General features: G+C 45.9%; 1 protein-coding gene across 1 annotated transcript in view; it reads left to right on the top strand.

Annotated features, from left to right (window-relative positions):
• Window positions 1–1,488: 1,488 nt before the first annotated feature.
• The window catches only part of LOC119448656 (uncharacterized), a 56,336-nt gene continuing 34,192 nt past the window's right edge, over window positions 1,489–23,632 (top strand). The window contains exons 1-6 of the mRNA XM_037711886.2: window positions 1,489–2,526; window positions 13,570–13,725; window positions 15,109–15,360; window positions 16,112–16,305; window positions 18,174–18,284; window positions 20,587–20,776. Coding sequence (XP_037567814.1) covers window positions 2,472–2,526; window positions 13,570–13,725; window positions 15,109–15,360; window positions 16,112–16,305; window positions 18,174–18,284; window positions 20,587–20,776 — 958 coding nt within the window. The 5' untranslated portion in view covers window positions 1,489–2,471. The remainder of the gene's footprint in view (window positions 2,527–13,569; window positions 13,726–15,108; window positions 15,361–16,111; window positions 16,306–18,173; window positions 18,285–20,586; window positions 20,777–23,632) is intronic.

The following is a 23,632-nucleotide window of genomic DNA, read 5'->3' as shown; positions in this document are numbered from 1 at the left end:
CGGAAGCCCTACGTACGTGTCACGTGACCTGTTCGTGCTCGACGTATTGGTTGTTGCATGAGCCAACGAAGCAGCGAAAGGCGTCAGTTGTTCCGTCATCCGTTGCTTTGATCACGGGCATGCATGGCCTCAAATCAGCGGGCGCTGATTGCCTGACGGACCATCCACAATTTTGTGCAGATTTTACCTGGGAATCTGCTGGAATGTTTAGAAACACCTTTCGAAGTTACGTTTGTCTTGAAACTGTCTCCAAATGTCCTCAGTCCCAAATATTTTTTCTTTTGTTTTTTGCAGCGTAGCTGTTTATTTCTAGGGTTCCGTGGATTTTTCATGTGCGTCAGCAAAAATGCGGGCCGATCATGGTGATAATGCAGAAAGGGTTCAAGCGCAATGGCACATACCCCTGTGGACTCTGGGTCGTGGGATCCGGGACCTGTAATGCGTCCTTGAACTACCTTTGTCACACCTGAGACCCACACAGGTCCCAGGCGCAAGGGTAAGAACAGAGGGTTTTAGAAAAATGTTTGTTACAATTTTTCCAAAAAGAACTGTTAATAAATGACACAAGACATAAGAGTATTGGTGTTAGTTTTCGAGCAGGCATGAAAGTGCATGTCCGTTGAGTGTTTGTTGAATATTGTTGGAAGTTTTTGGGATGGCTTAGAAGTGGGTGTCAGGCGTAGTGAGTGACTGCCAAGTGAAGTTTTATCCATTTGGCGGCGATGTGCTCTGCGTAGACGTCGCGAGAGGCTGCGATGGTCTCACTGACTGTGAGCTTTTCGAAGAGCCGCAGGTACTTCCCGCTGCAGAAGTGGCGCATGACGCGGTGGCTCCTGGGGTTCCAGGATCTGAGCGCTCCGACGACGATCGCCTCCACAGACGATCGGGTCTCAGCCCAAAAGGCCAACACGCGTTCGCACCGCATTCTCTTTGTCGGCGTTCCAAGCGTTTGCGTATCTAGTTTCCTTTCCTTCCACTCTCCCGTGATGGCGGTGCCGTTGAAACGTCACGCGTGTCTAGTTTCCTTCGGCTCCTCAGGGAGGCGGTTGCATTCTCGTCTTTGTTCCTGCCGTCGCTCTTCGTAAGTGCGCTACTCCTCGGGAGTCCGGACTATACTCGCATATGATGGAGCTAATGTAATAATAACAGAGGTGATACCAGAATGTGTGTGCCTACCTATCGTCACGATGACCACCGATCAAGACAATGAATGTGTTCGTGCCTTTGTTGAAGATTCTGTGTCATCTCTGTGTTGTGGGCTAAACAGTTTCGCCGGTCATCCCCCTCCACAGAGTGAAATGACTCATGATTTTTTCTACGTTTGCAGTTCAGTAAGATGTAATAGACCAATACCGGTCTCCCTATTGTTATTATTCTGTTCTTATTGTTGCACATTATTTAAATGTTTTGCTAAACGCGCTACTTGCGCTTGGCGGCCAACAAGGCTGTTCAGCCGATCCTCATCTGTATCGAAATTATACATCAGGCTTTTATGATACACATGAAGAAGAAAGGGAAGCGAAATGAAAGTCCAGTACTAAGAAACAACTAAATAAGCATTGACAGCAGGGTATATAAAAGAGAGAGGTTAAAAAAATTCGTGAAGTTTTACGCGAAGGTTACGATCGACGAACGCGCTACTTTCCCTGTTTCACTCCCCAGAGCTATTAAGTTCTCAAAAGAGGACTGGAAGGCTGGATACAGGAGCGTTAAGCCAACTGATACTTAATACAACGGCCGATTCTTACGAATACGTCCTTATCAAACGGAAGCCTGCGAACAAACAACAACAACAAAATTCGCGAAGGAAAACACTGACTGCATCAAAAAGGCGACGATCACAACTTCCAAATAACCTCCGGTGCTGCCGAAAATGTCCGGCTGCGGCCGAATCAAAGTTTATTTGTGCAATAAATGTGCACCGCGGAGCGGGGAGAACGTGGCAGAGAGTAGCACCAAAAGCGTGACCGCCGGAGAAAGAGTGGACCAGGTAACGGGAAACCGGAAAAGCCGCTTTGTTTGGTGGCGTGGCCCGGTGGGGTCCGAGAAAGAGAAAAGAAGCCGCCTAAGCGAAAGTGAGTTGGGGTCGCGCGCAGCCTTTCCCATGGTATACTCGCTCACTTGGCCAGGAGCGCTCGGAAATGAGCACGCGGCGTCCGGACGGCGAGACGGAAGTTTACATTCGGCGAACGAGGAACCGCGCGTAACAGTGACGCTCGCGACAGTGCCGAGACGAAGTGTGTGTAACGTTGTACAGATGAGCGGATTAGACGGTCGCCCACTGCCATTGCTATAGAGCAAACACTGTCGCCTTCGGCGCACTGTTACAGCACGTCTGGGTTTGCCTCGCGCCATACGACCAGAAAAGGGGCCGGAGTCATCGCAGCCCGCTTCCGAAACCGGAAGTTGTTACGGCAGCTGCAGTGCAAGACGATAAACAAGACGGCTGGCCATCTGCGGAGCCTACCTGGATGCACATAGTCGGTCGCTTCAAGCGGGAAGCCATCGGGAAGACACCGTTCAAAGGTGAGCGCAGTGTTTTGGGAGAGGTCGCGAATAGGTAAGTTTATTCTTCCAAACTTCTGTGCGTATTGAATTTAGGCAGGGTTGATCCATATGGAGCAATTCACTGCGCCATAGCGTATGTGACAATGGGCGGGCCGTACGAGCTCTCTCTCGAGAAAAACGTCATTTCGTGCTATTACCTTAACTAGGAACCGCAAACATTTGCAAGAGTATCCGACGCCCAGCGCAGAAGCCTTAGTCTTAGTCCACCGACTCAGTCCACAGAAAACGGTGACGGCTTTGAAATTCGGCTCACATGCTGAACGTTCTGGATTCGCATCCTCCGGAGCCCCTGGAACCTACTGGATTTTGTAATGAGAAGATATGACCGCAAGCGATGTACTCGGAAGCCTGTAGGAGATTAGAATCTATGAAGGGGTTGGGGGGAAGGACGGCGCTGTAAGAATTTTTCATGTGGTTTCTGCAAGCCCATCGCAAACCGGACTTTTGTGGAGCATCCGCCGCGGCTTTAGGAATTAAAACAGCGACACCATCGCCTGCGACTGGTGGAGTAGATACGGGACAAAGAGGCGTCAGGCGTTAAAGTTAACGCCCGTTCTCGCAACAATGCTGTTCACTTATGCGACGTAGATAATGATTCATGTTAAGTACCTCCGCATCTTGCTGTCCGTCACTACAGCCAACGGGTAACGATGCAGATCATTCAAACTAAATTATTAGAGTGAAATATATGGCGTTAATATTCAGATGAGCCGAAAGGATGGCAGCCGCATGACAATCATGCGCAGTGCATTAATTTGTCTGAACTTTCGCACGACGAAGACATCGCGTTGCTCACCGCGAAAGCGCGCGTCCCTCGCGCGCTTTCACTCGCACATACATACGGCGCGCGGCGACGTTTTTATCGCCGTTGGACTTTACACGGAACCTCACGGTGACGACGACGGCGACGGCAGAAATGCGCTTGGGGTGACCATATAATTTCTGTCGCTATAAAATGAAAAAGAAAAGAAAATTGTCTACTACCAACGATTTCCAAGGATTCCTAAGCGACAGCAACGCTACACTGTATGCCAGCAATATTTACATGAAAATATATTTGATGTGCACAAAATGATTTCCTGCACCTTCAGTCGAGCCTGGATGGGAGTGAGCAATCTACAAATTACGAGGTAGACACACTGATCATTAAGGCGTGAGCTTCCCATTTCCAGAATGTGCTCACTGTATCTTCCGACGCTTGGGAAGAACTCATGTGCAGGACGAAAAATATTGAAGTATCGCGACGACAATGAACAAGCGTGAGGCAATGCGTTCGACAAATGAATGTTGTAGCTGCGCGAATAACATCGATGGAGGTGACATAGAAAAACTAAAAACTAAAAAACAGATAAAAACAGAAAAAAATTGCAGACTCCATTGACGATTTTTGTCAGCGTAAGCGAATAGCCGAACGCTTCGAGAAAGCTCACTTTATTAAAGTAATGATGCACTTTACGGCGGATATTTGTTGTCAGTGAGGCTATTTAAGTAGCATTAATTAGCTGTTTCAGTGCGTAATTCAGAGAACGGAGCCCTTACCCACCACATCTGTAACGCTAACATAGGTGGCTATACATACATAATCCGGTTCCTAATGTCGGTGTTGTCTTCCATTAGTCGCGGTAGCTTAGTGGCTATGGCGTTGCGCTACTGAGCTCGAGGTTATGGGTTCTATACGGGCCGCGGCGGCAGCACATCGATGGGGACTAATAATGCAAAACCCTTGTGCACGTTAAGAAACTTGCACTCGGCCGCGCAACGCTTGAAACAGCGAAGCTGGGCGATCGTGGCCCAGCATTTTCCGGAAGTCTCATAAGTTATTACTCATGATGATGATAATTTCTTTTCATGATGATAATTTCATGATGATGATGACAGTCTCGGACTTACGGCCGTCATTGCGCGTTGCATAGCGCAGGTTGCAACACCGACACCGCGTTCCAATGCCGACAACGTGTTCCAGCAGAACCGCTCCGTGAATGCGTCTCTCTCTGTCTCTCTCGCTCTCATAGAGCGCAAATACTCTTCACATCGCAGAGCAGCAAATAGCACCTCTTCCTCTTCACAACCGCAATCTCTCTCGCTCAGAGCACGAGCGTGCGAACGCGCCAGCTGTGGACGAAGACGACGACGCTCGAACGCAATCATATGGTTCGTATAAATGCATGTTCGGCAAGCGTGATTGTATAGCCTAGTGGTTACGACAGTCGCCCTGGGAGCGAGGGTACGCGAGCTCGAACCCCGCCTCGGCAAGAAAGTTTGTATTCTTTTATTTCTTGACAGTTTCTTGATACGAACCACAAATTACGGCTGGCTTGTGAACAGCTTCACTGTTAAAAAGCCCGAGGCGGTAAAATTTCATTTGTGGTGGAGTCCACCACTACGACGTGCCTCATAATCAAATCGTGGTTGTAGCGCGTAAAATCTCAGAATTTACTTTGGATTAGTGTTGTCTCCAGTGGTGAGAGCGTCGGCGTGGAGGGAGACTCTCCGCTGAAGCCGTCTCCAGCAGATGTTAAAAAAGGGGAGAGGGTGACGGGAGAAGCGGAGGGCCCGAGTGCTCCACCACCGCATCTCAAGCTTCCGATGACCTAAAGCTCTAGCGCTACAGCACGTGTGTCTCAAGTAGATATAGCTGGCGTTCGGAGACGTACGGACCCCGTAGCTCGGTCGCGCGAGGGCAGATGGTCTTTGCATCGGCGCCTTTGTGTTTAAGGTGAAAGTCCGACCGCCACAACCCACCGACAACGAAATCAGCCGAAAGAACTAAAGAAAACTAATCGCTCTAAAAAACGGGGAATCGGGGACCGACTGCAGAGAAAGGTTTTCGTTTGGGCCCTTGCAGTGCCACGGGCCCTCCTGCAGTGCCACTGAGACAGTTATACATCGTAGCTAAGTCGACGCCCAGAAAGCTATGCGAAACCTTCGGCACGTACGCAAATGTGGCGTCGACTTTCGGCCATGACATTCGCTATATATTGCAAGGAGCGAATTCGTGCCGCGCATATGTTGTTCTCGAAGTGCACCGGCCTCTTTCCAGTTTCTAGCTTTTGAGTTTTTATCTCTTTTCACGTTGCTCCCTGTGTAAGGTGGCAAACAGGACGTTCTTCTGGCTTACCTACATACCTTTCCTAGTTTTGCTCTTCCTCACTCAATGCATCTATAGAAATCATGGGACGTATTCTCGGACGGTTGCTTTCGGCGATATCACTTTCAGTGCGCGCTTATTGGGTGGTTGAGCAAAACCGAATGAGTAGAGTGGCTGGTCGAGCACTACGTCACGTGAAAGCGAAAGTGACCGTCCGAGAATACGTACCCATGCCTCGGACACATGTGGAAGACGGCAAATAAGGTGCGCGTTGCCGTTACCGAGCATTTCTTGCTTATGCCCGCGCATTACTGCTCTTAGATAAAGAGGGAGAAATTATGTAATTAATGTACGCAGCCAGCTGAGCTAGCTTGTTCTAGCTAGCTTCTCTACACTGAGTAAGGGAGACAAAAGAAGCAAGATGAGGGGTTGTAATGAAGAGGAGGAAGTGTGTACATTCGAGTACACAACGGGGCGGCATTGATATAGAGCCGCGTGCGCAATCAGGTGTCGTTTAATAACTCTAACATGGCCCCCGTAGTCACCATAGCGATGTTTGGATGAGGGAAAGAAGCTAGAATTAATTCCTTTAACAGTGGTCAGATGTCCATGCGCGCAGTCGGAGAAGCCATCATGCACCGTTCATGCACTTGTTCGGGATCGGCGCATAGGACACGCGCTGGTGTCTGCAACACGTGGCAACATTTGTCCAATCGCAGCTAATCGTGCGACTAATCAGGCTTGCATAACGTCTGGTCGAGCGCGGATTCACGATGTAACCTGTGCATAAAGCTTGTTTTCGAGGCTTTCGCACGACAGGCATAGTCAGCCCTTCAGCATCTTTGCCCAATATATATGAGGACAATGTAATCCTAGTGAGCAGTTGTTTACACAACAAGGTTTGTTTTGTTCACATTGCAGATAATGAGAGATAGCACGTTTGCATCTATCTCGTGTCTGCAAATACCACTTTTTGCGCTCCCGTTCTTTCGAAGGCCCCCATGCACGTATATCCGAACGAAAAGTTGGACTTTTCAGCAGCACAAGACGAAGCGAAAGTAACCACACATGAAGCCGGAGGGGAACACTCCTAACTAATAACAGGAGGCTTTATTGCGTACATGTGAAGTGGGGTAACTGTGACGTAGGTTCTAAGCACCGCAGTTAATTTCGCGCTATTTTGTTGCGAGCTCAATAATTTTTTTTTGGCGTACAGAAGTTAGTTTCACGAGTTTGCAGGTTTTTAATTATTTATGAAGGGCTACCGTGTTGAAAAAAATGTTTTTAAATTTCTTCTGTTTTCTCATGCTTTACCGACACTGGCTTGCAGTGTGATGCACAGTTCACATAATTTGAGCTGAATTAATTTCAGCAGGTGTGCGCGCGCGGCGAACACAGATGGTAGACGTTAAAATATGAACAAGCAAAGACCATCTACGAGTGCGTCAACTTTAACGGGGAGGACTAAGAAGGAAGGCTGCGTACCCTTGTCTTGATTACAAAATTGAAGGAAGTGCAATAAACGTACATTAGGCTGTTATTTATTCACTGTTCATATCGTTTAGGTTGTTCGGAGGAAACAGATTTCTTTGCTTCCGTTGAGGGTTTCGTGATTAATGCGCTCGTGAAACGGCAATGAGACCCGTTTTACTTATTCGTGAATTGCAAATATATAGCGAAACCAGCACGCCTGGTGTAACCGAGGGTATGTCTTGAAATGGAAAGGGAATTGAGTGTTGAAAGGGTTCGTGCCAAGGGGCAGGCTTGCTTGACATTCGAGGTTGGTGAAATCGGTGGAGATGATATATCGAAGGGTGTTGGATGGAACGTTCACGAACCGGCCCATCTCGCCATTTTTCTGGGCTCTTCACCCCTGCACTAAGAAAGATGTTGCGTAAAAAATGTGCGAGATTGCCTGTGCATTCCGTGCTTTCACTACGTTGATTACACGGGCGCTCCTATCAGATATTTTTGCTCACCGCCAAGCGCAGTACGCAGCACCCTTATTAAAGTTGGGGGGGGGGGGGGGGGGGCAGGGGCACTTCGTTTCGTGTACACCGTAACTATTGCTCAATACGGGCACCAGCATTATTTCGAATCAGAAGAGGAGTCCACAGCAGCACTCGGCCTTTCCCGGTGGTCTTCCTTCCGAAGAACTGACCACACAACATCGTATTTTCTAGTAATTTGCTAATGCTAGGTCTGTCGCGTTTTTTCTTATACTTAGTGGACTCCAAGGTAACCATTAAAGCAATGGGCTCAACCACTGTTGCAGTAACCGCTCAACAGTCGCAGAGTGCACCTAATTATAGTGGCCCAGCGTGTTCGAGATACGACATGGTGTCTGAAATGGTTTGGCGTTAGCAAAAAAATCACCGCATATACACGACGTGAATGATGATGAGAGGGCGAAGCACCGGCGGATCATTCGGGTAAACCAGAGCTACGGACGAGACAGAAAAAGAGCGCGCGTCGGGAACGAACGCTCTTGTGCACCGCAGCGCCCCTAGCTACGGACGAGAGAGAGAGAGAGAGAGAGAGCGTCGGGAACGAGAGAGAAAGAGAAAGAGAGCACAGCTGCGCCTCTAGCGGGAGCAGCGAGTACTAGCGTGGATACAACGGCGCGATGGCGGACAAGGTTCGACCCTAAGGAGCTTCGCCCCTAAAACTCGCATCCGTGTTCGTGTGCATAATTTTACCACGACTGACAGCGATCGCTGCTATAGATTTACAAATTGCAATTTAGGCCGTAAAATTCGGTACTTTGTTGCAGATAAAATTCGGTAACGTCATTTACCACTCTGCAGTAACTTTTGTTTCTTCGTGTAGTTGGTTAAAAGACCTACGCGGAAAACAAAGTGCTTTGACAATGTCGGAAAGCACCGCGTTTCGGCGTTTATTTACAGATATCTTGAGAGGAAAGTGTAAGTGAAACTTTAACTTTAAGGATCCATGTTTCTACGTATAAAACTGCCGCGCGGTGTGTCTGTGACAATGGTGCACACATTCCCTAAGGAATGATTTCACTGGTTCGGTGGGTATACAGACCTTCTTGCCATAATATTCACCATCATCAGCATCTTCGTACTTTCGCATCGGACGGGCTTGTGACACCTTGCTGCAGCCCGCCACTGATAATGTTGACTGCGAGATCTCAAAACGGGGTTATTGACCGCTTTCTTTGACTTTCTTGGGAACTGGGTTTGTGCTACCTGATGCTCGGGCTAATATAGCGCGAAGTTATCACCGACAATGTCATACCAGTACAAGCACATCTGTGTTTTATGTGGTCAAACAACAATAATAATAAGTCCTTTATTCACGAAGGGCGCAGCAGAGGTTACTGACTGGAGAGAGGTACGCGGGGTCGGGTAATTAGGCGCCCGCGACATGGGCGCCTAATTGCACCAAAGCGAGCTAGCGTAACAAGGTGATAAATCACGAATAAAAGTTGTCCACATACAATGTCGGCTCAGTGGCATCTCTAAAGCATACGGACCCTTATACGCAATCATATCTAACACCTTCTTCGAATTTGCTAAATTTCTTGTTATTGACGTACCCCATTCTTGGGCGACTGCTTATGTGCGACAGGTTAGAAACGGGCCCGTTTTTGGAGAATTATCCAGGAATGGGAATCTGCCACTGCGAAAGAAGGGGCATACAAAATATTTAGATGCTATTTACATATGTGTCAAAGTTCTCCCTGCATGAATCTCGCTACCATTCTTCCCTCGAAAGACATTGAACATCGCCTTTGTGCTGGGGACATCGTTGAGTCGCCGTCTCACTGTGCGTATCCGCATGGCAGCATGACATGAAAACGGCGAATCAAGCGCATAGACATGAACATCGCGCAAGATTGGAGTCGCGACTTGTGTGGTGCACAGAAATTGCATGCGTTGATACGTTGCATAGGATGAAAATAAAGACTATTGCAAGCAGCGCATTTTAGGTTTACCTAATTTACGTAACCACTTCAGGATCCGAAACAACATATGTTTAGGATCTGCACAATTTTTAATACTAGTGGAAATATTCCGCTAGGTTTAGCTGCATCTTCTCTGAATTATCAGCGATAAGTGAGATAGAGAAAAGTGCAGTAAAGGCAGGGAGGTCAACAAGACACAAGCCCGGTTTGCTACCCTATGCAGGGAAAATTGGTTTCTACTCCGCGTCACGTTAGATTACCCGGATTTAAAAAAAAAGTTCACGGTGACAAAAGTACTTGAACTGTGACCACACGCATCGCAAGCTCAGAACGAGATACGTGCATTACTTCAATTCCAGAAGTCGACAGACCTCATTCAGTGACTGTATAGATACGATGTGCACCTCCAGACGAAACGACATTAATAATGTTTTCTATTTTTTCTTTATATTCATCAGCGATGAGAATGTTTGTTATCTGCGTGTCCTATTTTTACGCGCGTGTTTTCGCAAAATGAACACAAGCCATAAAATGATCAGAGAAAAAAAAATGATACCACGAAAATCACGCTAGAAATTGATAAACTTGTTAATGACAACGTTTCTTTACACGCGCCAAACCGATCGATCCGCCCAGCGCCATGGCAATCTCACGGCAATCTCAATCACGTTGGCTCCACTCGCCTGCCAACGCTAGCGGCACCCGCGTGGCTCCCACCTTCCGCACACCCCGTCCCCGAATCTGGGCGCCAGTAGTGCCGGAAGTGGAGATATCGTAACCGCCAAAAACCACAGGCCGCGCGCCGAGGAGGAGCGGGTTGCAGCGAGAGCGAGAGCTTGCCAGCCTCGTATGCACTTCCGGGCGCGTCTTACGTGAAACGCGACCCGCTTGGGTTGTCGCTGCAGGTATTAGGCCTCACCACTTTCCCTCGCCTCCCCCTGGCCGATACTTTCCCACTGTGCAGCGATCCTTCCTACTGGTGCCATGCTTCAGCGAGCTGCTTCTGCCCGCGCTCTTTCGCTGCGCAACAAGTTGGCCACCATTTCCCTCCCCCCGCCCCACCTCCATTTCCTCCCTTCCCTCGTCTTGCATGCAATGCATGCACTGTACTCCATCTCTGCAAAGCACGTCCGGCGGGCCGCCGAATGATTTGTCTTCCGGCTTTCGCGTGCCGGTTCTGTGTAATGAGTTCAGTTAAGCGCTCAAGTGAAGAATAACCGTTCGGACCGGTTTGCGATATGGCTCTGGTATGGGGTTGATAACTGCACAAACTGTACCTAGAAAGGGGTCGGGGGCCCCACTCTTGATCACTGAGATCGTTAAGATCTTGCTTTTGCGCAAGCGTCGAGATCGGAAAGGGGGTTCGAAATGTTTTGAAGCGGTTGCAATCAAGTTTCTGGAATGAACACGGGCAGCAGGATCCGACCGGACAACAGGATCTCACTGCAAGTCGTGGGTGTTTTCGCTTACACGTATGTTTTCAACGAAACCGTATAACGCACAGCGCAAATAATAAAGATCATCGTCGTCATCATCATTACTTGTATACTAACGATATCATACTAACGATATGGGCGAGCACTGAAAATCGATAAAAAACAAATCATGGTACCGTCCCATGTTTGTTCGCTAATGAAGAATAAATAAACCAAATGACATCGCGTTTGCACTTTTATGACATTGATGTATACGGTACTGTTTACGCATTATAAATTTCCAATTACGTGGAAAACTGAGCGCCTGAAATTAGCTGAACAGCGTCAGTCGTCACTAACTTAGAAATGGAACAATATAACAGACATAAAACTTCATTTGTGTAATAGCTTACATGTTGCTGAGGGACTATATTGCAACTATGTGCCACATTTATCTTTATACTTATCCATTAACCTTGTAACCTAACATAGGGAACGAAAATGTCGATAACGCTGCTCAGTCTGCCCTCCAAGGCGACGAAGAGGAGTCGATACCGTTATCAAGGACAGATGCCGCTAGAAAACGTCGAATGCTTACCTGTGATATTACGTTCTCCGTGTAGAACACAGGAAGTTTTCAAAGCAACCGGCAGCACCACCTAGACTCTTCTCTACGCCTTCGCATCCCAACTGGACTCTGCCGCCGCGAAGCTACCCTGCTTTGTCGAATATGGCTAGGAGTGGCCTTTACTAAGTCTTTTGCATTCCGAATCGGATGGGCTGACGACGCCTCGTCTGATGACTGTGGTAGCGAGTAGACTCTTCAACAGACTGTCCTCACTACAATTTAGAGAGCAGATCGCTCGCAATCGCGATAGCACGCTTTGACCAAAGACCTCTAACAGAGGAACTTATTTTAGAATGCCGACATCACAAGCCATCGCAGCGGAGTGCCACGAGGGCACTGTTGCAGTTTTTAAGGGCAACAGACTTGGACAAGCGGCTGTAGCCTGGACAGATGTTTATAGTGCTGCAAGTGCTACTGTGCTGTGCCACCAGTGACCGATTGTGATTGTGTATCTGTGCTTCTTACTTTCTTTATCTCTACTTTCCTGCCACTTTACCTCCCCCTCCCCTCTCTCCCCAGCGTAGGGTAGCAAACCGGACCTTCCCATCTGGTTAACCTCCCTGCCTTTCCCCTTTCTTCTGTCTCTCTCTCTCTTTGTAAACTAACACTGAACAAACAGAAGAAATCAATTGATTTCATTTGCTGAACACGCACGTTCTCTGTTAAAGTGAAAGCAGAATTAGGTTTACATGATTTAATACTCTGGAATCAGCTAGTGCAAGACAGGGGTAATTGGAGATCACAGGGAGATGCCTTCGTCCTGCAGTGGACATAAATATAGGCTGATGATGATGATGATTTAATACTCTGATCATAAACATATCCATAGTCTGCTTATCTACCATTTTCACCGCAGCGGTACATGGGAAATGAATTTGTAGTCGCTGATTCGTATATTTATCGCACTACATGCCAGAATGTACACTTGCTTTGTAAATTGGTATGTGACTGTAAACCAACTATGTACTACGATTCATCGAGTCACCTCTTAATATTTGCACCTGATAGTGTCGTCTCCGTAGTCATGCGTAGGAATATATTTATTGGTTCCAAATATGCATGGCAGTGACTTGTAGCATCCGGTATTGAATAATACGCTTATATTATTTAAAGAGATATGGAAACGAAATGTTAAACACCCCCGCGAACCAACATGCACTACTTTAAACTTGACCGCGCCTAAGACGATTCGTTGCACAGTGTGCGGGGAAATGCAGTAGGCTTCCGTTAGAATGGCTACGTTTCATTCGCACACTCGGATATGAGGAACAATGTATGAACTTTTGGTGGGTTCCTCATAGACCCAATAAAATATCCTAAAATGAAACGGTAATTCGATTAAACCGAACTTCAACAGCCGTCACTGGCGCCTGCTACTTGGCTCAGCCAGAAAGGAAGCCCTAATCGTAGGCTTGGAAGAAGTGAATCTTCTAGCTACACGAGAAGTAAATGGCGTTTCAGTGGACTACGTCAGTGTCGACGATGATATGGAAACCTGTAGTGGTGGCACCATAACCTGTAGTGGTGACACCACCACTTTGGTGCATTTTTTTAACATGAGGGTATAGAAAACATTTTTAGCAGGATTGGTGAAATGCCAGCTTTTGCTACAGTGAACATATTTGCACAACGGTAGCAAGTAGCGATTGCTCCACTGCTTCAGCAAGAGTGCACAAATCGAAACTTCTGCATCGCGAAAATCAATGTTTCTATTTACGTCTGCGTTTTTCGCTTTAATGCTGTTTGGTTTATTATGTCGCGTCGTAGACACTCGGGCGCGCAATGAATAGCAGATATTTCCGTTCGGTGTATCACTTCTGTTAAGACAGACTTCTGATGAGGCGAACCTATTTTCCCAGTCAGTTTGAGTTCGTCTTAACGGTAGCCTACTGTATACAAAAAAGTGTTCATACGTGCGCATTCCTTTATGTTCTTCCAGAAGTCGAGGAATTTTCGATGGCAAGCGACCGAGGCGTCGGCACCAAAATAGGAGGTGACATGACAGCAGACCTCGAGGAGATGGCGAGACGCGAGCTTGGAGAAACGCCCGAAGTGAAAGCCAAGTGCATTGCGAAGCTGCGCCGGCTACTCGCCGGTAAGCCTGCTCTGACAACGATATTGCAGCATAATGGATCCAGCGCTTTCAGAAGCCCAGCGAGAACTTCATCACACCGAGGAATTTCGGACATTGCCCTTTTGGCAATCCATTGGACATCGCCGCAATGCACCACCGTTACTTAACAGCTAGAATTTAAAAAAAAAGATACATATTTCAACTGATCCACAGAATTTCAACAAGTTGCAAATAGCAACGTCGAGAGGGTACTTTCTTTTAAAAACATGCGCACTTGTGGCACTTAGTCGGCACTTAGTGCTCCGTAATATAAGTGGTTTGGTCCTGACAAAAACACTGCTATAACTCAGCTCAGTGCCGTAAATGCGTATGGTATTAGGAGGCAGTATCTGCTCGATGTTGCTAACGAAAACGTGTTGAAACTCGGCGGACGTCTTGAAATCCAATTTTCGATGATGCTTCCCATTGAGTGACGCAGTTTTATTGCGGTGAACTTCGACTAATTGTGTGAAGGGCAATGTCCGAAATTCCCGGACATGTCCTGAATAAGTGTTTTCAGCATGATCGTTCTCTGTTTCTACATCCTAGGAAAGCGTTTCCATGTGGACCAGTAAAATTTTGGGGTGTGCTCTGACAATGGATCATCTGTCCTGGCTACGACGTTGAGCGTTTCTGGCTGTCTTCGTCTGCGTAGAAAAACAAAGGATTAATTTATTGACAAGAATTTACTGATACGTTGGATTTTATGTCGCACAGCTAAACAAGGGCTGGCAGACACCGTAGATGACGGCTTTGGGTCACTTTACACCACTGCGGTTTGTTTAACATGTACTTTTATCACAGTACCTATTGCTGTGTCAAGAATTGTTGAGAGCTGAGTTAGGGGTTGTGGTATTGACAATGTGGCCTTATAGACAGGGCTCCAGTTCCACGACCTGCCATCAAATTCTTTGTTTTCTTCATATATTTATATCAAAGGAGCCCAAACACCATTACACATCAAGGAAAAATAGAACAACTTGTTCGCCTCCACTTATGGCCTGAAATGTACTTAGGTACAAAATAATTAGTATTGTAATTAATTATTTAGTAGTTGGTTCGCTGAGCTATCCGCAACTCAAAATTTGCTCCGGCGTATCGAAACCCTCGTTAAGCGTGCCGAACTGAATCACATAGCTGCAAACCGCACTGCTTCTTTCTGGGGTTTTACGTGCCAAAACCAGTTCTGATTATGAGGCACGCCGTAGTGGAGGGCTCCGGATTAATTTTGACCACCTAGGGTTCTTTAACGTGCACTACAACGCAAGCACACGGGCGTTTTTGCATTTCGCCTCCATCGATAAACCGCACTGCTATTGCTAATACTGTAAAATGCTCAGTCCTGGCCTGTCGCCCTTTTTTCAGATGAGTCCTGGCTGGAGTGCCCCACGGACGAGGAGTTCTTGGTAAAGTTTCTGCGAGCCCGCAAGTACGACGTGGAGGAGGCCCTCAAGAACATCCGAAAATATTTCCGTGTCAAGCAGGAAACACGGGAAATGTTTGAAAACTTGAATCCATATTCGGTTCCGTTCGACTCCACATGTCGCCAGCACCGCCTAGTCACAGTATCCCGGCAGAGGGATTCACTCGGGAGAGGAGTTGTGCTTTTGAGATTAGGTAAGAACCGCGTTTGTCTGTTTGCGAAACATGAGTTCTTAGAAAAACGACTGCGGCTGTACTTTCGGAAAACTTTCTGTGGGAACGATGGGAGCGCTACGGAGGCGGAGCCTCTGCATGTGTGTTATACTTGCCCAAGTATTACGACAGCGTTTGACAGCTGGTTCTGGTTTCTGGGAACAAATGCTGAATCAGCATAGTTTTCACGTGTGACGGATCCCTATTTGCCCAAAGGTGGGAGGGATAAACTGAAAAATTAAGTCATATTTAACACTCAATGGTCTATTCTGTCTTATTTAGCTGGTCCTAGGGAAAGAGTACATGTCTGACGTCATCGGGAAGGTCTAACGGCTCTATAGCGCGGAAACGGCGCTTGTGCACGTCTGTTGTTTCTTAGGGACCCGAGCACGCAGTTCGAAAAGCAGACGAGCCCTGAAGGATTGTGTAACTTGTCCAGCGATGCCTGTACCTGCCGGAAGTTTTGTTTGCTCTAAGCACTAGAAAAAATGTCCTACTAACAAGGCCAAACCTGCACCCTTGCTAGTTTATAAATGACGCTGTATACGAGCACTAGTATTATTTTCAAGTGTCCACTAAAGAAAGCTTTGCCACGTAGCAACGAAAGATCTTCCAAACAAGCCCAGAACTATGCAGTGTTTTTGTGGCCTACTGTTGTCTTTCTCTTCACAATAGGATTTCGGACGAGAGCCTGATAATTTCTGTGGCTTCCGTGTTTGCTTGCTGTTTTCAGGCGCATGGAACAGCCGGATGTGCTCGCTCAACGACTACTTCCGAGTCAGCCTGGTACAGGTCGAGTGGCTGCTCTTTCAGCAGGACGTACAGATACGAGGTGTCGTGTTCGTGCTCGACTTCAAAGGTCTGAGCGTGTACCACATTACGCAGTACACACCGTACTTCATAAGCAAGCTTTTGTACCTGATGCAGGTGAGATTGACGTTATGGCTTATGAAAAAAAATCAGGCAGAACGCATTTTACAGATGACTTGTCAACATTAATGTGATACAATTAAAACAACGTAGTGGCCCACTCTATTGCCATTCGCCAAAAGGCGTCATGCATGAAATGTGTACTTCAGCCGGGCTTCTCTCATGCGATTTCCTCAGGACAGGCGGCGTCATCTAGCGGCGCCACTATGAAGTTTATGGTAGACTTCCGAGATGCGTGGCGCGTCGGTGCGTGCGAACGCTGAAAATTGTTCTCTCGGTGGTCGCGCACATTCGCAGCGCAGCTCCCTAGAGCGTCGGGCTGCTGCGCTTGAAGAACCCGTGTTGACTCGGGTTCTATCGCGCCTAGCACTAGAGAAATTTGAATATTTTTTCTTCATTGTAGAGCGGCACAATGACCGGTGCATTCTTATCGCAGCTCGCTGACGTGTCTGGCTGCTGCGCCTCAGGAACTCATAAGTGAGGTGTTCAATTCCGCCCAGCACTGAAGATATTAAAAAAATTAATGTGATTAGCATTCTTAGGATACTTGTTTTTGTGTACAAACCGTTTTCCCGACAACCTGGCTCACTAAGTAGTTTATGGTCTATTGTGTAGAGCAGTTGGGCTGTTGTGCTGAGGAGAACCGTGTTCGAAACCAGCCATTGCACCAACTTGTGGCAATCAGTATGATACACTGGGTATATGTGCCGCTCTTCAGTGAGCCTCTTTCACGCGAACTAGGCTCACTAGGTCTGTGCCGTAGTTCAATGAACTTCCTTCACGCCAACTTCTGTCATGGGCTATGTGCCAATCACTGTGCATTCACAAAAAAAAAAAAGAAATCCTTGAACATTTCTTGAGTGCTGGGGCGAATAGAACCCAGGCCATATATACGCAGAAAATATCGTTTGTATATATTAATCAGACACACGCCACGTCGTGGAAGCACCGCTACATGGTGCAGCATGCCCACAGAAATTCACGAGAGAGGAACCCGGTTGCATATATGCGCCTCATACACGAAGTGTTTCGGCAGTGGCAATACGTTGTGTTGCTGCGTTGCTTCAATGCTACTTGCATTAAAGTTTTTTTTTTATGCATGTAATTTTCCTTAGTGTCTCGCAATTATAGTAATGTTTGTTTTTTCCATTTGAGAGCGTCTCATGCCGAGTGGCCCATACTCAATCGTCCAAGCTGGCTTGAAACTTTCATTGAATAGAGACCCATATCCAAGGACCCATGTTGGCGTGAAAGAGGTTAGATGAGGACATATGCATACCGAAAAGCGGGTGAGGTTCCCAAAAAATACTACTACGCGCATTTCAAAAGAAAGAAAGAGCAAGGAAAAAGAAAAACGTAGGGAGAGAGACCATACTCCTGACACACCTTTGCTGCTTACTTTTCTGTGTCATTCATTACACACCGAAATTAAAAATAGGAGCATTGGTAACGACTTAATTTTTAGCTCAAGTATACCTGAAGTTTTTTTTTTTTGTGGGTGTGTGTTCTTTTCTTCAACTCCAGAGAGATGGCACAAGAAAGAGAGCAAGAAATCAATCTAAGAAAAATGAGAAGCCATCTTTTTAGTATGGAACCGATGACATTTATGCTGAGATGATCTCAAACATCACGGAAACGATTTAAGATTACGAATGAGTGTATCGTGGCTCTAAAGTTTATAAAGGAAGTCATTGTGCAAGAGTCTGTAACTGCCCTAAAAAGTCTTACGCCCTTTCATGCATGCTATTGAACGTAACTGGTGGGAAAAGGTTGACTGGGACTCCACTGGGGCTTGGAGGCTTGGAAAATGCCTACAAGGTTGATTTATGATTTTTGCTTAACGTAATTCAACCCACTCGTTTCAGGATTGTTATCCCATCCGTGTCAAAGCCCTCTACGTAATCCACAACCCGGCATTGTTTGACATACTTTTTGCTGCAGCGAAGCGCTTTATGAAGCCAAAGTTGCTCCAAAGGGTAAGCACAGAAATTTTATGTAATTTTGGTAGCAGAATTGTATTTATGTATGTAGTCACTGTTGATAACGGAATGCCAGTTTTCTTGTGTTGACGTTAAGAAAGCAAATAGATCATTGATTGTTGGGAGTGTTCGAATAGCGAAATTTCTGAGTGGAATCGAATACGAATATCTGAGAGAAACGACCGTTCGAAGATCTAAACGAATAACGGATACCTAGAAGCTTCCGCCGTTTGCGTGGAGTGCATTTTTATAACTTTTTAAGGTACAACGAAAATACGATCCAATTAGCCCGTGTGTCCATATTGCTGCGTGGAGTCCGTTTGGTGATACAAGAACAAAAACTTGCGAGAGACTTATTTAATTATTTGATACATGCATGTAATACTTTCGCGACGCCCAATCAACTAAAGAAATTGTAAATGTGAGACAACTGCTTTAGTTCATATACAGCACCATGATAACGACAGTAACGAAACGAAGAGGGCACACTACGCCACCACACAACGCCACGTAGGTTGTCGACGCTGTCCCGTGTTGAATGAGAAAAGTGTGACTCTAGAGCACTTCACGTTGTTTTAATATATGCAAACCCGTCGAGAGTGGACAAATAATAATTTGGTTTACCTAAATGGAAACGACAAATCGAGACTGAAAATCACCCAGCAGAATTGATGCGCCTTGTAAGTTCGCTGAGGAAGTGATGCCTTTGCACAACAACCACGGCTCTCCTGTAGCAAAATCATTTGGAATAGTGTGAAAACTTGCCTCGGGCTCTCTCCCTCAAGACTCCGAAGTGTGGTTCGGAGCTTTGAATATTCAAAACAAAATAAATATTCGACAATTTCCAATAGAAAACTGTTGAATCGAATACCAGCCGAATAGCAAGCACTATTCGATTCGCATTTAAAATTTAGAATATTCGCACACTCCTATAATGTTATACTTATTCGGATGAAGAATGAACTATAGTCTCTGTAAGGGAGTGACATCTGATGGAGAGAATAGTTCAGATGCAGCAGCCGACGCAACGTAATCACGCTAACTCGACACCAAGAGGAGCACACATTGTGCACGTGCATCCTTCGTGGCAGTAGCTTGCATTTCTGGGCTGGTGATCCAAGAATTTACATCCCAGGCGTTATGTAATCTCGATGCCACGCTGACTTCGACCAGGACACTGGGCAAGGTACGCACTTCATATAATGCCCCTCAAAAACGATAATTTAGTCATTATTTCCAATGTTTCTACTTAACCTACCCACATTCAACTTTCGGTGTACCCCTCCCTATTGTGACCCCACTTCTCAGCCAATATAAAACTGCTTCCAGATTTGGTTCTCCCAGGGCAGCGGGGAAACTTCGTATGAGTTTCATGTAACGCCTGAAAAAAGCCAAAATTGAGGGCTTAGCAGTCTTCATTTAGCCCCTATAACGAGCACAATTTAAAATTTGCTTGCATATTACTCGTAACGCGACCCGTATTCTCTCGAAATATACACTCGGTGAATTGTGTAGTTTTCCCAGGGCATTGGGAAAAGACTGATATACCATTTTCGTGCCCTTCTATACGCACTGACGGCTTCGCTGTAAAGTGTTAACGCAAAGTACACAGAACCTTGCAGCACGTATGACCTTTAGAGGCACATGGTACTGTGATAGCTTCGCTGTAAAAATGTTGTGTTTGGTTTCTCTTGCAGGACCGGCGCCAATGTCCCTCGCGTTTTTGGTTGGGGACGAGTCCTCGGACGGCGACTTCAGGCTTGCGCGGCAAATTAAATTGATCAGTAAAAGTGTCTCCAAGCGAAGAGAGCGAAGATGGAAAGCGAGACTTTCATCCTGACTGCGCAAATCCCATTTTTTTTTTACAAGCGACAGAGCAAAGTGCCGCAAGTTGGCCGAACCTGGGGATACCTGCACTTCCTCCTCGCGTGCTTCATAAATGTTTCAACTTTTCTGCCTTGCTCCGTACGCACCACTGAGTGGAATTCAAGTAAACGTGCATATGCGTCTAGGTTTCGTTTATCGCGCGAATGCTCAAGTTTACATAAGTTGTCGTTGGAACTCTTGATTTAATGGACCTACGAAGTCATTCACTGCAGCCGACATAGCACTGTGCAGCGACTTTGCAGCAGTTGTCGAACATGAAATGCCGTGCACTTAACGCAACCATCCTCATTTCGAAATAGTGCACGGACTTCACTGACAAACCGCTTCTATCGAATGTACAGTATATATACTTTGAGACGTATAATATAGGCGCTTATTCGCTCATGCTGACATTTCATTTTGGTTTCTTCAGGTTCGTCTTCTGGGGCACGACCTGGCGAAGTTGCACAGTCTGCTTCCTGCGGACGTGATACCCAAGGAAGCCGGTGGAACTCACGAATTCTACGATTACGACAAGCTCGAAAAAGACCTGCAGAGCAAAGCCAAGTTCTTCGACGAGATCAGCCGGTACGGATATCGCATGCCCATCAGACGTGGCAGATGACTCGGCATCACGCTGCTAGCGCTGCCCGAGGAGCGAAAGCGCGTAACGCCGAATGAACGTCTGTGATAAGACATTCTATGACACAACAGTGTCTGAAGGTAACGGCGCCCAATTTATTGCGCCGAATAATAAAACCTATCATAGTGGCTCGGTCATGAGGCTTTGTCAAAAAGGTGGTTATTAAAGAGCAATATTTGCACTGTGACGAAATGCGGTTGGCACATGTAGGCACGCACGCACGCACGCACGCACGCACGCACGCACGCACGCACGCACACACACACACACACACACACACACACACACACACACACACACACACACACACACACACACACACACACACACACACACACACACACACACACACACACACACACACACACACACACACACACACTGAAAATAAAGTTCGCTTGGTGTTACATTTCACAAGAACAACTTGACGGTGAATGTGCGGTATTCATGGTGACTCGCCGATGCCTTCAAGACAGCATACCTCATGAAGATCATAACTTCAAATTCATTTATGAGGTAAGTAGACACGTAAACTCACGAAAGTGAGTTACTTTTTTCAGTATCGTTTTTAATTATGAACGCATATAAGATGATGTTCTGACGACGATAGCGAACCATACATACGAATGTTCGTGATTATGAACCTTATGAAACATGTTCGTGATTTTGAACATACCTAAAATTATTAGGTGGGGAGGAGGGAGGAGGGGTGTTGCTTGCTGCAGGCGGACCGAGCCTTGCAAAAGTTCCTGGTTACTCTTGTGCTTCATTGTATAAAACAGCATTTTGGTAAAAAGTAAGTGGAACAACGGTGCATTTTTAAGGAGAGTTTGATGGCGCATATCGCGAAACTGGTGTCATCCTGGAATGTGGTTCTGGCGCAACAAAAATAAGAGGAAAGAAGAAGGGGGGAAGGAAACAACAGTGTAATAAATAGAATGTTTGAAACTGGCATTTTTCCAGACCACCTAAAAATAGCGAGAGTATGCCCTGTCTTCAAGGGTGGTGATAAAAGGCAATTCACAAACTACAGGCCAATATCCGTTCTTCCTGTTTTATCTAAGGTATTTGAGAGTGCAATAAACGTACGCTTGTACAAATTCTTTGACAAGTATAATGTGATCAGTGAGGCTCAGTATGGTTTTCAAAAAAATAAATCTTGTGAAGCAGCTCTGCTTAATATTAAACATGAACTAATCCCAAACATCGAACATAGACTGTACTCACTCGGTTTGTTCATAGACTTTAGGAAGGCGTTTGATTCGGTATGTCATGAAGTACTAACGGCTAAACTTAGCAAATATGGAGTACGTGGTGTGGTTCTTAAGTTAGTGAAAGACTATCTAACAAACCGCCATCAATATGTTTGCGTAAACAACAGTGCATCCACTTACTTAAACATAACAAGGGGAGTACCACAAGGGTCAATTCTTGGCCCTCTGTTGTTCATAATTTATATAAACGACCTGTGTGATATCCCATATTCTCACAAGTTATTAATGTATGCAGATGACACTAACTTATTCTTCAGCGGCACATCCATTCTAGAGCTTGAACACCAGGTTAATAACTATTTACAAAAGTTGTCCGCTTATCTTAGTCTGAATAAACTGCAACTAAATGTTAGTAAAACAAAATACATTGTATTTGCACCACCTAATAAGCCACGTAACTATAGTCCGACTGTTTTATTTGAGGGCAAAGAGATAGAGCAAGTCACCAGCCAGAAGTTTCTAGGTGTATGGTTTTCTGAAGGCTTGACATGCAACACACATATAGGAAAACTAACGGTAGAACTCAGTAAAACCGTTGGATGTTTATATAAGTTTAGCCCAGTCTTACCAAAGTGGTTACAAATAGAATTATATTATGCCCTTTTCTAATCTAAAATGACATACGGTATCTTGGTATGGGGTACTACTACTCAAACAAACTATCAAAAATTGCTAGTTCTTCAAAAAAGAGTTTTGCGAGCATTCGAGCAGTACCATGGTATTATCAGGGACTTGAAAACTAAACCACTCTTTGAAAAAATACGCAATGCTAACGGTAACAAAACTGTATCACTTCAAACTTCTGCAATGGGTTAAACAAAACAAGCCACAGTGTCTTCAGAACCCGCCTGACAATACTCATTATACCATGCGTCAGCAACGCCGGAAAATCCCAGCATTAAGGACAAATTATGGCAAGCAACACGTTCAGTATCAAATACCCACAATGTTAAATCGTTTACACGGTCTCATAGATTTCAATCCCATACATTCGAAGACTATTATCAAGTCCACCCTAATGAACCATGATATGGAGTATGCTTATTAAAGTTTCTGTGCTTGATTTGTTACATCCTATCTATCAATTTGAGTTATGTGTTGTAGTTTCTTTTCTTATGCTTTATTTGACATTGTGTATTGATGACGTTTCTTTTGAGATGAATCTTTTGTGAAGAAGTTCTTTTCTAATGTTTTCTCTGAAATTGTGTAACAAGACCATGCTAAATTTTGCTGTGTTATTGTTTTATTTCTGAAGACATCTGCGTCTGATTGAGATGCTCAGCGGCCTGCGTGCCAAACTGTATTTAGGAGCAGATGCCCCATGTCAGGCTATATAGCCTTTAGCCTCTGCTCCCGATCCTGTAAGAATTCCGGACAAATGAACTTGTATTGTATTGTAAAGAGCGCCATTTCTGCCCCCCCCCCCCCCCCCCCCTTCTTTCCTCTCATTTCAAGCATGAACCAACTAGCCCAACATAGCATTCATCCTGGAAATTCATTTCAAGTGGATGCGTCTTGCAAAATCACCAACTACAATTCGTAAATTGCAATATGCGTCATAA

Source organism: Dermacentor silvarum, chromosome 4 (genome assembly GCF_013339745.2).
Source record: "Dermacentor silvarum isolate Dsil-2018 chromosome 4, BIME_Dsil_1.4, whole genome shotgun sequence".
In the NCBI taxonomy this organism is placed as follows: domain Eukaryota; kingdom Metazoa; phylum Arthropoda; class Arachnida; order Ixodida; family Ixodidae; genus Dermacentor; species Dermacentor silvarum.
The sequence above is the reverse complement of the archived record's forward strand: the minus strand, read 5'-3'. Positions and strand labels throughout refer to the sequence as shown.